Source organism: Aptenodytes forsteri, unplaced genomic scaffold, assembly GCF_000699145.1.
Source record: "Aptenodytes forsteri isolate BGI_AS27 unplaced genomic scaffold, ASM69914v1 Scaffold215, whole genome shotgun sequence".
Classification (NCBI taxonomy): Eukaryota; Metazoa; Chordata; class Aves; order Sphenisciformes; family Spheniscidae; genus Aptenodytes; species Aptenodytes forsteri.
In genome coordinates, this window is record NW_008795910.1 from 966456 (window position 1) to 981546 (window position 15091).

The 15091-nt window shown below is 39.9% G+C and overlaps 1 protein-coding gene across 1 annotated transcript in view; it reads left to right on the plus strand.

Annotated features, from left to right (window-relative positions):
* The first annotated feature begins 847 nt into the window (after positions 1-847).
* The window catches only part of PTPRT (protein tyrosine phosphatase, receptor type T), a 347808-nt gene continuing 333564 nt past the window's right edge, over positions 848-15091 (plus strand). The window contains exon 1 of the mRNA XM_009284586.1: positions 848-969. Coding sequence (XP_009282861.1) covers positions 948-969 — 22 coding nt within the window. The 5' untranslated portion in view covers positions 848-947. The remainder of the gene's footprint in view (positions 970-15091) is intronic.

Here is a 15091-nt window from a genome sequence, read left to right on the forward strand (position 1 = left end):
AGTTTCGAAAATCTGCGTTGGCATACAAAATTTCATTCTACTGTTCATGGGTTTCCCTTGATTCACAAGTGTTCAGGCAGCTGCCAGGTTATTTATGACAGTTAACTACTTCCAAGTGTTTCAGGAATTGCAGTAGGAAAGATCACTTAGTCAACAGTCTGGAAGGTATGAATGCTAGTTGCCATCCACTCCTTGTTATTCTCTTGTTGTCAGGAAACTAAAGGGTTGGTTGCACTCAAAAGTATTGACTTGAAAGACCTTAAGGCATGGTCATGTGCCACACAGAGCTTCGTGTTGTTATGCATAAGAGCTGGCTAAAGGGAAGGTCGCACTTTCCGTAGGTGTAACCCAACCTTGTGTAATTCAAGGCTTAAAAGCAAAAAGAAGTGAGGATTCACTGTAGGAACAGTGATGCTGTGCTTGTTTACCATTTGTCTTCCTTCTTCCTCTTTTTTTTTTTTTTTAATATCTGACTTGGAGCTTTATGTAATTAACTATCAGTTACTGGGACCCAAATGCAAGTATTCCTGCACGTGCACATCATGTGCAAGTGTCCTTGAAAATGTAAAGACGATAGGTTGAAATAAAGGGAACTGATCTCGGAAACAGTAGCATGGAGGGAAGAAAACAAAGGCTTCCAATGAATACAAAGTGTGGAAAGTACAAAAATATTTTCTGGATACCTCCTCTGCTGCCTGAAATCTAATATGCAGGAAATTAATTTTATTTTTCCTTTTTTTTTTTCCTGCGTAAACTTTGGGTACAAAATATTTAAGTAAATGACCTACCATAAAGAGATCTAAATAATTAATACAGGAATGTATTCATTTTTGTTGTTTTTAGGTGGTTGTTCATTTGATGAGCACTACAGTAATTGTGGTTATAGTGTGGCCTTGGGAACCAATGGATTTACCTGGGAGCAGACCAATACCTGGGAAAAGCCAACAATGGATCCTGCTGTCCCAACTGGTAAGTAAGAAGCCTCAGCAACAGCAGGGAGATACTATTCTTTGAGAGAATCAGCTGTTAGCCCTATATGGGAGTGTACTGGGTCTGGGTACTCTCAACAATGGGGCAGGATTTTGTTCAGCGATAAAAAGATGACTTTTGTGTTCAAAATAATCTGACAACAGAATTCATAAACATGAAATGGCTTTTTACAACATTTGCCATTTGATATCGTTGCTGAATTGTTTTACATTCCTTATTCCTATTTTATTCCAGCATTTAACAGAGAGGAAATGTTTCCGATATAGTATTGTAAGGTTTGGCCAATTTTTGCATGTTTCAGGATCAGAGAGCTGTCTTATCTGGGGAGATGCATGTTTGAGAGACCAGAAAAAGTAAAGTTTTGTAACATCTGGGAATATCGGACCTTCCAGTTACCATTTAGCTCTTAACTGACTGCTTTAAATTCCAATTCTGAGACAGACAAGAAACTTCCTAAAGAATTAGCTGTAGTAGCTAGTGCTTGATTAGGCTGGGATTTCAGACAGTGAAATTTTCATATGCAAGAAAAACATTTCCAACAGAAGAGAGTTACCAGAATATCTAATTTGCTAACATATATTGAGAACATCCAGTAATAGCATAGTCTTCCACATGATACTTGGAATATTCTCTGAAGAGCTCACAGTGATGGTAATTTCCAATAGTTTTGTTTCTCATTGGAAGTTACCATTATGTTGTATATGGGTGTATATGGGAATAAGTTCTCTAGCTTTAATAAAAGTGCTGTGGAATGCTTTGTTCACATTGAAAAAGAAATTGTTTTAAGAAAGCACACTAAAATTTTCTAAAAATCATAGTTTGTCTGTGTTCCTTGCCACCTAAAATAGCAGTGCAAGCCCCTTTAATGGACACAATGGCAAACAGACCTGACCAGCCAGTTAAGTCTTTGATTTCAGTCCTAAGGAAGAAGTATTTGTTCTGGTTAGTGCGTTGCACTCCGAGAAGCATGAGCTACATGGCAGAACTGGAATATAATGTTGTTCAAGACGTGTTCTTATGCCTGTAATTATTGGGGTAAGAGACTTGTAATTGCTAGCTGCCTGTTAAAGATACCATGTAGAGCTGATACAACAATTGCTCCCTGCCGTAGCTACTGATAGACAGCCCAGTCTTCATCCCTGCATGCTTGTTGTCAGTAGAAAACAAGCACGCAAGATACCAGCCTAGCTGCGGTTTCTTCACCACCAAAGGTTGGTTAAGTTGTGGATTTTTATTATTTTATTATTGGAAATGGTTCGGAATTTTTGTTACACACTTTCCAAGTGTGTAACACCTAGTACCACTTGATGTGGCTGTGGTATCCCCAAAGAAGTTAATAATGAAAGTTGCAGCTTTGTGGTCTTGTCTGTAAGAATGTATTTCATCATTCTGGATGTTTTTGCTTTTTTAATGATAGCAATTTTATCTCTATGGTTCCTCAGCTTCTACCCTGTTGTGTCATATTGTTCCTGGTAAAGACCTAGCTAGAGAGAAATGACAGATCTTTGAATTAACTGATCCCAGAGCGATCTGAAGGAATAGGAACATACAGAGTTTTGATGCAATTTGGAAAGCAAGGAATAAATGGGAGGGCTTACATGGCTTGGACTGGATGAGTTCCATACTTTGTCAACTCTAAATGTTAAGGTAAACCTATCTTCCTGGCCTCCATATGAAGGTGTATTGTATCTGAAGTACGCTGGAACCATGGAGAAATCAATAGACAAACAATAGTCTGGAATGGCATGGTAAAACAAAACAAAACCAAACCATAAACCCAACCCCAAAACACTACAACGCAATTTTTAACAAGGCTTTCAGAATTATTTCTTCGAAAACTAAATACGGAGGGGTGTGTGTTTTCCCCCTTAGGACATCATTCCATGGTATCTAGTAGCACTAATAAATAAAGATGTTAGAGCAGCTGCAAATTTAATAAAGGTTAGACATCAAATAAGAAACGCAGAAAGGTTTCTTGTAGAAAGATGTGAAGGTAAAGCAGCCATCAACTTGGACTCTGCTGATAAAGAAATATTATCTAAAGAGATTTTAAGGACCATAAGGGGAAATGACTCAGTTCCTCACGTTACTAATTATGTCTTAGGACTATTCACACAGAACAAAAGGCAAAATCAGTAGGTAGAAAAAGATGATCAGCCACAGCTAATGTGTACAGAAGGCTCTAGTAACAAAAATATGTTTTCAAGAGCTGTCCAAATCATGCTAACCTTGAAGTAGATTATAGTGGTCAATTAGACAGCCCGAAGCTAGCAGAGACATTCAGAGCTATTATTGAGAGTCTGTATTGCTGGATAGAATCATAATGCATGTTTGTACTGGTTACTCATTGAAAATCTGTTTTGTGAGAATAAAAGATGTTTACTAAAATTCATCTAGTGGCAAAGCCAGGCGAATAAACTGATGAACAGCACGTTCCACTCCTACAAGCAGGGACATCTTTAAAACCAGAGTACTAGAACATTTGGTGATTGACTTTCCATTCCATTTAATTTCTCCACAGCAGCTGAAAGCAGCAGGGTGTAAATCCACTGAGCTGCAGGGTGTAAGAGGTGGTAACAGAGGTGTTTTGTGGAATTAACATCTTCTGGTGGCCAGCCGTAGCCTGGAAAGCTCCTTAGCACCAAGAGTGGCGACAGGAGTGCCAGAATGCATAGGGTTCTGAGAACGCAAGCAGTAATGTTAGATTTTCTTTATCAGGATGGCGGTGTAGACACTACCTTATTTTTGTAGCTGGAAATAGATTAAAATTCTACATTGTGGAAATGGTAAAAACAGAAAGCGAGCAGGCATTAGGTTGGTTCGATGATACTAAGTAAGCCTGCAGCACAACCTGCTGGGAGACGCTGGCAAAAGGCATGGCCTGCCGCCACCCTGGTTAGCCAGCCTACATTACCGTTGCCGTCGGAGCTATCTTCTTCTGTAAAATGTATCGGCTTTCATAAGTACCAGCAGGTCCCTTTGAATTCAACCAAGCCACAGAATTCTGTCCTCCTGAATACTAATGATAATATCTAGCACTTTTCATAGTACTTTTCATCGTTAGATCTCGGAGTGCGCTTCAAAGGAGGTCAGTACCACGAATGAGAGCCCGAGTCTATAGCGCTGTTTAATTCTCTGCTGACACACTGCTGCAAAGGTCTGTGCCCAGGGATGACTTTCTGGTTGGGTTTTTTTTTTTTTTTAATTAAAATGTAAAAAAAAAAAGGCAATTAAACTGCTCCATTAGCAATGTAGAAGTTTATAGGCAATTTGTTTTACTCCATTGCTAGCAAATAAACTGTTTTCCATGAATTCTATGATTAATTCCTTAGGGCTGGAAACAGTGTTAGTTGGGGGATTAAGAACCAGATGTTTGTTGTTCTGAATAAATGTTTCAAAAACATGAAGGAAATTAATTGTAGGTATCCAATCTCCAGACTTTGGTGGGACTTTCATTTCACCTCCTTGCATAATAGCAGGAGCGATTATAACAAAATATTCTTTAACAGATGGGTGTTTACTTAAGCCTGAATACCCTCAGTGATGAGTATTCTACAGCCTTTGGGCTGCTTGTTCCACTCTGAGTTATAAAGGTTCTCAGTCCTTCATTTTCCTTTTTATGGCTTCATCTTATTTTTTTTGTTCCATCTTTGACTAGGGAGAATAATCAGTTGCTCTCTCTTATAACCTCTTTTATATAGTTGCATGCAGTTAAGTCTTTGTTTTGCGGGACTAAACATGACCCAGTCCTTTTAACCTTTCTGAATTCAGTGTCTCATTTCCTTCCCTCTACCCTGTGCCTTCAATCATTGCTTGCTTATCTTTTTCGGGTGTTTGCCTAAAGCTGCGTTACCAAGCGGGGATTCAATACTCTGCACGACAGTGCTGGTGGGGCACAAGACTTTAATTCTGTTATAGAAGTTCAAAATACAGCAAGGAGATTTCTCCTGCTCCTCTTTATTTCCATCTTGCAGTTTTCATTCTCCTTTTTCTGTAAACGTTCAGGCTTTATGTGCTGGTATTAGATGATGCGAGATGGACGTGGCCCTTTAGTTTGTGTTGGATCACAGAAGTTATTTCCTTGGTTGACAAAGTAGGGCCTGAGCTTTGCTGTATTTTTGAGGCAGATACTTGGTTAGTACGACACGGAAATGTGTTGTGTTTAAACTAGCCAGACAAAAGTACTGGCCTTATTTTTCCTGTTACGACATTGCAGTATTGCAAGGACCCTGGACTTGCCTGCTCTTGCAGCAGTTGCAAGAATAATATTAATAATGAAAGTACTTAACATTTGCACGTTCAAAGCATTTTACAATCATTTGCTAATTAACTCCAATGGAGACTTAACCAGGGCTGACTAGACTGAAGTAATTAATTGTATTAAAAATGATTCTACTCTGAATACAAAGCCATCATGCCACGTGCCTTTCTACAGCAGCATTCCTTGGTGTTAGATTTACTGTTAATCTCAAGTTTGCTTTTGTGAAGTTTCCCTGTTCCAAGTCAGCGGATAAGCAATCAGCACACAGGGGCTGCAGATCTGGCCCCATCTGCCCGACTGCTCGCTTCCCTTCATGTGTGTAAATTGGCACTTAGTGCAAGTGCTGCTTTGTGTACATGTGTGTATATGTACGTAGATATGTATCTATATGCATGCTCCATATCACTGCTGTTTCTTGCTGAATTGCTTTCTAAGTAGACATCCTGTTTGTCTAGGAAACAGAAGTTTAGATATTATGAATTTAGGGATGAACAAAATGTTTGGAACAAATTATAGTATTTAGAGAGAGATATATATAGAATTAGAGTTACAACACTTGTATGTTACTTAGCAAGTGCAAATTGCCTCACTTTGCTTGCTTATTCCACAGAGTCCACAGATTTTCTGCAAAGAGAAACAGGACCTGTTATTGACCAAAGTTGTTTTTGTGGTAGAAATAAATAGATGCATTTTTATCATTCTAAGAGCCAAACTTGCTCGCGATGTCTAACTCATGGTTTGGAAGATGCAAAATAGTTGTGGAAAATGCCACTGATACATAGTTCTATGGATTTTGTGTGTGTGTATTTCTGTAAAGCTTATCAAGTAGCAGACAACTAGTGTTCCACCAGTGGCTCAGAAGCGCACACATAGTGTCTTTGTGCTTCCTCTGTTTACAGTTGAGCTAAAGGATTCGAACTGTTTTACAGTGCTTCAGAAGGCTATGGCAGGTTAGTACCAAATGGCTGCTTAAGTACACCATCAGTGTTTATGGCAGTTGCAGCACTGACAGGTCTGGTTCCCCCTTCAAAGATGTAGTCAGCATTTGCTCTATAATCTTCCCTGGTGAACTTGGAGGAGGAGCCTGTGCTGAATCCTCTTAACGGTGGATATTTTGAGGTAATAGCTGGCAAGGTAAAGGCACAAATGGGTTCTGAGGGCTTTCTTATGTGAGCCTGCATTGCGTGGCCCAACGAAGTGAACACAGCTCGAGAGCTGTTTAGTGTGTGCGACTCATCACTTCCCTTGAATGCATTGCACCATCTCACTGCGAATTTGCAGCAGAATTTTTTTTCTTTTGTCTTGCAGCAGAGATAAGGGATGGGGATTCTTCCCACATCTAATTGGGTGTGTTCTTTTGTTCCAGTAACTGGAGGAAGGCTCTCTGAGCTTCTCACTGAAAGAACAGAAGGGTTATCATCATTAGTGTTGCTTCGTGAACTACTCGGTTAGCAGGCGAACATCATAGACATGATGTATATATGAATACCAGATGGCTAAATTCTACTTGGACTCCACTGAACTGAGTGAAGTTTTATGTTAGTCTAATAGGCCAAATGCTTTCCTATGTCACCTTCCTCTTTTTGTTGAGTGGCACCATGGAGTTACAGCGTGAATGAATAATTATGAAACAGCTTTCCTTGAGGAAGGTGATAACCGTCCATCTATGCCCGTGTTGAAGATGGGCAGGATCCTTTAATTTCGTTCAGGAGATTACTGATGCGAAGTTAGTGTTAACCTCTACAAAGAACAGAGAACCTCTGTGCATAGGTCAGACATTTGTCTTTTTTTCTTCAGGCTAGAATGAATGCCAACAGGAGTTAGACTCAACATTTGCAAATTTGAAAGGTGATGCAATAAAATTAACATTTTCCTGTGTCTGAGTGTATTAATTCTTGCTTACAAGAAAATACATAAACAACCTTGTTAAAGGATTAAATTAAAATTCAACTGTGTATATGATGAATCATGATCCAATTTTGTCGGAGAGGGAGAAAGAAAGTTGGCTCAGCTGTCTGTATATCATTTTCCTCCAAAAAATATTTTTTGCAGGGGAAATTACTAAGAATGAGTCAAATATGTTTCTCCCCACTCTTTCACTTCCATAGAAGTAAATACATTAGTCTGGGGATAGGTAATGAACTCAAAGTCATTTCTCAGCTTTTAAGGTCTAAACAGAAAGGGATCTCTGGAAGCTTTCCCCAGTGCATTTTTATTTTGCTGTTTACTATGCAGGTTCATGTCTGTGCTTTGGGGTTCTTTTTTATAGTTGGAGTTGTAAATAGTTCTTCCCCATTTCCAGAATTTCATCCCTATTTTACACAAACCTGAGTTTTGGGGGTTGATTGCTTAGTTTCCTGGATTTATTTGAGTGGGTGTGCATGAGAATGTTTAGACTATTGGGAAAGTGTACGATTTTTTGCCTACTTATGCTTAGCTTTGGCAGGAATGTAACCTTGCGAGCAACTAGAGGGAACTTTTTCTGGACTATAGCCTTTAATTCCTCTATCTTACTCTATCCAGTAACGCGCCCAAAAGCCATTACTATAACTGACTGTGTAATGACTGCTCAAAGCCCGGTGTTAAGATTTAGCTGTCTCTCAGAGGAATGTATTGTCACCCATATTTTTTTTACTATCTTGTGTCAGATCTGGGTTGTCAGTAACTAAATCATACCTGCATTAGTATACAATTTTCCTTCTTCAGGCAGGGAAAGCCAGCAATGAAGACCATGTGCAATTGCTTCTTTTGCACAGAACTGATTTCAGAAAGGTAACAACTTAAAGCAATTAGTCCTTAAGAGTGATTCTTACCAAGTACTTGCTTTCTGTCTTGTGTTCCTGTGTTCTAACACCAAGTAGAACCTTTCTTTCGCGATGAGACGTACTAGTCTTGGGTGGAATAGAAATAGTGAGGGACCATTTGACCTAACTACATGCGAAATTGCAGACCTGTAAATTAAGAATATCACACTTAAAAGCTAAGTAGCTAGCTAGCTATTCCATGATGTAAGATGCAAGAGGAGTTGATTTAATTAAGAACATCTACCCCTCTAGAGGCCTTCTGCTGAAGGGAAATTACATCTCAGTTTTTAATACTTTGTCATTCATATTGTAAACGTGGGAGAGAATTTCTCCTTATGTGCCACTGAGAGAGGTTAGCAGAAGCATACTTCCACTTAGATGTAGATGGTACTTTGGTACTGAAATCAAGCTTAGCAAGGATGCGTAGCCTTCTCTGAACATGCACGGTATAAAGAAATACTATAAAAGGAATCAGAAAGAATGACTTCTAGGAGGGCCTTTTAATGACCCTGAAGGGATTGCTGTCTGTAGGGAATACATGTAGTTACTGCACCTTGATGTGTTAAATGGTACATTTGAACTGTTGTCAGTCTATTTCTGATCCTTTTCTGTGAAACCTGTCAGAAACAGAGCTGTTTGTGAATGTCAGGACCTTTCCATTATCACCATTAGTGAGACCGTGACACTTTTAAAGCACTGCTGTAACATCATTCAGCATCACACGAGGAGGAAGGACAAGAAAAGCCATTGTTGTACGTGTTTTTCCTCCATGGTTTCAGTACTGAAGCATATTAATTTTTCTCAGCATCTTTTGGCTCTAGCAGGAACCGATGCCTTTCAGCATCTTAGCACACAGTCTGCGTTTTTTGTAATCCGTTATTCTGAGCTCTATTAGGACATGCTGTCCAGATGCCAAGTGTGTTAAACCTGTTTTTTGTTTGAGAGCCAAGTTAGGGAGTTGTATAGCCACACCAATGGAAAAACATTTCTCAAGAAGAACTTTGAAAGCTTCAGGAGTTTGGGGATGGAGGGAAGAGAGATTTCTTCCAAGCAGATAAAACCTAGTTTAAATTCTGTTGAAATAAATATGGTTGTATTGAAATAAGGGTAGAATACAAAACAAGCTTTGACTAAGATGTTTTGTTTTAAATATTTATTTCTGTGGAAATTCTTTCTATAGTAAGGGTCAGATTTATAATTTAATACCCCTTCGCTCATATTAGAAAATTCAGAGCAAGAAGAGAAGCATGCTTAAGGAAGAACAGGAGTAAACAAGGTGCATAGGTAGAGTGAGGGATGGGGAAGATCTTTCTGGTGAAGATGGGATACTAAAGATGATAAATATGAAGCTAGTGGATATTAAAGAACAGAGGAAAAGCAATGACTAAAGTAGGAACAAATGTTTCAGAAGGAATAGGCAGATTCTAGTGATATTGAAGGAATTGACAGAATTGGGGAATATTGCAGGTCTAGTGAGAGCTTAAGGCATTTGTCACAGAACCTCCTCTCCATTGGGGAGAATCATAGAATGGTTTGGGTTGGAAGATCATCTAGTTCCAGCCCCCCTGCCGTGGGCAGGAACACCTTCCACTAGACCAGGTTGCTCAAAGCCCCATCCAGCCTGGCCTTGAACACTTCCAGGGATGGGGCATCCATAATTTCTCTGGGCAACCTGTTCCAGTGCCTCACCACCCTCATAGGGAAGAATTTCTTCCTTATATCTAATCTAAATCTACCCTCTTTCAGTTTAAAGCCATTACCCCTTGGTCCTATCACTACATGTCCTTGTAAAAAGTCCCTCTCCAGCTTTCTTGTAGGCCCTTCAGGTACTGGAAGGCTGCTATAAGGTCTCCCCGGAGCCTTCTATAAGGTCTCCGGAGCCTTCTCTTCTCCAGGCTGAACAACCCCAACTCTCTCAGCCTGTCTTCATAGGAGAGGGGCTCCAGCCCTCTGATCATCTTCGTGGCCGCCCTCTGGACTTGCTCCAACAGGTCCATGTCCTTCTTATGTTGGGGGCTCCAGAGCTGGACGCAGTACTCCAGGTGGGGTCTTGCCAGAGCAGAGTAGAAGGGCAGAACCACCTCCCTCGACCTGCTGTCCATGCTTCTTTTGATGTGGCCCAGGATGCGGTTGGCCTTCTGGGCTGCAAGTGCACGTTGCTGGGTCATGTTGAGCTTCTCATCAACCAACACCCCCAAGTCTTTCTCCTCGAGACTGCTCTCAATCTATCTCTGCCCAGCCTGTATTTGTGCTTGGGATTGCCCTAACCCATGTGCAGGACCTTGTATTTCTTCTTTATCCTGAGAGGTTGGTTAGCAAGCTAGAGGTGCAAAAATCTAACAGGAAAGAAGTTCCAAGAGAAGAATGACCTGAGAAATCTGCATGGGGCAGATGGCCAAAGTCAAGACAGACCAGATTTGAAGAGAGGAAGGAGAAGGTTGTGAATGAACAGACAAATGCTGACAGATAAATATTTACAAAAGGAAATGCTGAGGAAATCATAGGCAAAATTACTCCTCAGAGTTGATCCAAGAAAGCAACTGAGGCATTAAATAGGCATTCAAAGCAGAGGCTGGGCAGAATACAGGAAAGGCAAAAAGTGTAGTTAAGGTTGTTGCTCAGTCCCTCATGTGCTTTAATAGCAGAGCCTTGCTAAGTCTTTTTGTATGAATTTTCAGCTTTTTGCAGTTGCTTAACATAGAGTCAGTGGAATTCTCCTGAAGTCCCTTAAATTCAGTGGAAACAGGGTATAATGTCTTACAGAGACTGTATACTGCAGTGGCTTGTCTGGCTAATGCACTTCTTTTTTTCCCATTTGTCTTGTTTTTCCTAGTGAACTCTCGTCTTTCTCCTTTCTTTTTTCTTTTTTTACTTCTATCGCAAAACCATCACACCACTTAACAGACTCTCAGCATCTGAGTACAAAGCTATTGTACAGTATCTAAGATTCCAGTGTTATGAATTATTTAACTAATGCTGTTTCTTTACCATAGGCCCGATTCAGGTTATTCTGAAATAATTGGAAGTCTTTCCACCAGCTTCAAAATAAACAGGATGGGGATTCATAATGAGCAGTGTACACGGTCTAGATTTTCAAATACTCCACTATTTAGTTAGAAGGATGCAGATTGTTTGGATGGAATGGTAATAACAACCTCTGTTCACTGGTTCCACTGAGAACTGTTGCTATTGGGAATTTCTGGGGAAAAAAGAGTTAATTTTTTACGCTTAGGAAATACTAGCATTTGCTATTCCCACTATTAGTTATTTAGTGCATGTAATTTGGCACATGAAAAATACTGGCTTTAAATAAGTATTTTTTGAAAGTCATTTATACATGTACAAAAGGAAGTTGATAGCAACAATATTCAGATATTCTTACGGGGGAAAATAACGTATGCGTCTCCTGCGTAGGCAATCCAACCTCCTCCATATCATTCACCTCTTTTAGAAAGGAGTGGAAACTGTTGTGGTTGTATTCCTTTGAGATGAAAGTTGTAATATCACAAATTATCACTTGTTTTTAGTATTGACTAGGAAAATAAATGCAATTATGTTTATGAATGTTGAAAATTAAGCAAAATAAAGCAATTGTATGTGTTTGAGGATCTTTTCAAATGAAAAGCTGTATTCACTGAATTCTCATCGGCTCTTTTTCTCACTGTCATGTTTCATGATGTGAACTCTCAATTGAATGAACAGCTGCAGTAAAAACGGCACCAGCCAAGTCACAGGGAATTCACAGAAAATTGAGACATTTCAGGCTGTAACACAAGCCCTTTTGGGCCCTCATTTACCTTGAGAAATGCTTGGCTTTTTATTAGTATAATGTCTATAAATACAGGGAGGTGTCAAGCCCTTATTTGCAGTACTCACACTTGGTACTTTGGGGTAGGCCTCATACAAACAGAACAAAGATGCTTCGCTGTCGCTATAGAGAGGGTTTATATTTCTAATTGTGGAAACGTTTTTTTCTTTTGGTCTTCTACTTTGGATTTACTTACAGTGCAAACATGAGGGTAATATGGAGGAAACGTCAGTGTTGAGCAGAAGGATATTCTAAGGAAAGCAGAATAGGAAACCTACAACACAGCTCAGGTGTCTAAGAGCCTCCTGGGTTTATCCAATTCTTCTAAAACAAGGCTATACGTAACACTGAAGTTCTGACCACATCCCTTTGATCTTTGAAAATACCGTCTGTCGCCTTGTATGGATGTTGGCTGAGTCAGGCCCTGATCTCAATGGATGTTTTACCCCCTCCTCCCGCTATGCCCCTGGCACACACAGCAGCATGAGCTGTGTGTGTAAGCGTGCTGAAAGAACGAACTTAGAGGCAGTAAGTGGCCTGCCCTCTTCAAAACCATGAAAGAGCAGAGCTGTTTCTCTGATTAATTTTAAGATGCTTTAGAACAAATGTTTTAGGTACTGAACGTTAATGCAGTGCTTCCATTTTTTAAGTTACTTCTATACCACACATCCTTAACGCCCAAGTTAGTAACTCTTTAAGCAGCGTGATCAACATTTTCACAGGATAACTTAGTCACACCTCCTCACAAGTCAGTCTGCCCCATAAACTCAGGCTTAGCTATTTGCCATTCAGATACCACATGAAAATGTAAACACTTCAAAAGTTCCATTTCACTCCATTCCTCTTTTGTTTTCCATGTGTATGAGACTTTTCGTATTTCTTTTTGCCCCCAGTACCATCTTCATCTTTTAATCTGCTCCAGTTATGGTAGTGAAAATCAAGCTGTGAAGAATCTTGGCAATAAAAAACAAATCACCTTCCCCCTCACCCCCAGCCAAACTAGGATATAGTCAAGGTATTTTTAAAAAAAAAAAAAAAAGCTATAAGCTAAATTAAATTTTTTGCTAAATTTGATGCAGTCTAGGGTGACTGTGTGAAGATGTACCGTAGATATCGCTGTGCAGTCTTGTGGCCAGTTTTACTACTCCATCTGTCCATAGCAGACAAATGTCTTTCCCCCTTTCAGTTTTATAGGTTTAAGTTGTTTAGCAGCATAGTTATGGGAATATTCAAAGGAGGAATCATAACCAGAAAAAAGTGTTTTAGCTTAGTTCTCATTAGCTGTTCATCTAGAACAGATTGCATAGGATGGTCTTCTGGAGTGTGTCTAATTGCTGCAGCATGGTAATTTAATGGGGACACATTTTTATAAGCTTGTTTAACTGCGTCTGTGCCAACTGACCTCGCAGCTTGGTGTGCAGTGATTCAGCTCTAGAAGCTAGAGTTTAAATATAGGATCTCGTTTCTATGGCCCCTTTTGATCTTCATTCACTGTTATGTATTTGATTTTTATATGGCGTCTGGCATCACTGTGGTATCTGAACTAAAACTCTTTGCCCTCCATCCGGTTCGCCATACATAAACATTTGTTGTTCTTCAGTCCAGCTTTCAAGTCCAAACAATCCTGCTCCCTACATTTTTACTTTTTTTCCTTACGTTCTGAGCTTTTCTTCTTATATAACATTCATGTTCTTTATCTTACTTTGTCTAGGAACTAAGTTTTCCTCTTCTACTCAGAAGTGTTTTTACATAACAATAAACCAAGAAGCTTTCAAAACTCTCTACTCCTGCAGCTCTTACCACACCATTTCCAGGTGTGTTTTCTCAAGACCTTGCGTCCGTTTCCTTTTCTCCTTTGTTCCCTTCTTCTTTGGCCTCATCCCTCAGGATTCTCTGTCACTCACAGCCTCAAGTCCAGCGAGAGACAGATCTGTAAAACAGGTTCCTTCAGGTTGCCAGGAAAACAGGACATGCACACTCTTGCAACTCCGCTGAATTGGTACAGAAAGCGTTCCTCAGCCTTGTAGCCTTTAAGTGAGAAACAGGATTTCAAAAGCTATTTTGCTTGTTTTCATAGCACGATCTTAATTCTACAAGGGAGGGAAGATGATCTAATCTAATTTAATTTTGCTCTTTGAGAAGAAGGGAGATCACTTGGCCAGCTGCTGCTCTGAGCAAACATGGAGCGTGCAGGCTACAAGATAAGCTTTGAACTTTATCGAGTCTCTTGGCAGTATATGCTAATGTGTGCTGTTGGGAGACTTCTGAAACTTTTGCCTCTGATTGTATTAATTAGTGTGCTGCTCCAAATGAGCTGTAACTCACTGTAAAATAAGTAAGAGCTGTTACACATAGGGCTTTTTCTGTCCCTGATGCTTTAGTGTTTGGGCAAGTTGGACTATGAGGATGTGTATTTGGCCTGATTTGTGAAATCACAGTACTGCTGTTTATTTTTATTTCTTTTTAAAACTTTAAGCATAATCTCTTCTATTCAAGCTGTTCATTTATTACAAGAGGAAAAAGTGTGTGCTCCAATGCTGTGTTCGAAGAGGAAACCTTTTTCTCCCCAAATATTTGAACTTCTAACAGTAGGGTTAGTAAGGTAAGGAAGCATCTCAGAGCTTCAGTGGTCATACTAAATTTCCCTCTAGACGGGGACAAACTCCCTCGAAAACCAAATCCACTATAATTTAGGGCCTCAGGGCTCTTATACTAATCTTCCCCTGAGGTGGATTTGTTCTATTCTTAAATGCGCAGTTTCCAGGTGGAGTAAGTTTGCCAGTATGTTAAGATACGGTTTCATGTCTATCACTTTTACAACAGTCTGCCACCTTTCTCCTGCAGGCAGTGCCTCAGACCCTCCAAATGTTCCCTTAACTGGAGTTTGCCATCTCTGCTTCCAGCCCTACTGTGCATCCCCAGTGTGAGATCTGGCTTCCCGTGAAATCTATAGAGATGTACTACAAGGTGCATAGTGTTGGCAGATGTGTGTTTTAGCCATCTACAATAATTTAAGTCATACATGTTTTGGAAAAAATTGCAGTTTTGTTGTGATTACCATCATTGCTCAATGACCTGGTTTCGGCTGGGATAGAGTTAATTTTCTTCCTAGTAGCTGGTACAGTGCTGTGTTTTGGATTTAGCATGAGAATAATGTGATAACACACTGATGGTTTAGTTGTTGCTAAGCAGTGTTTGTACTAAGTCAAGGACTGGTCAGCTTCCCAT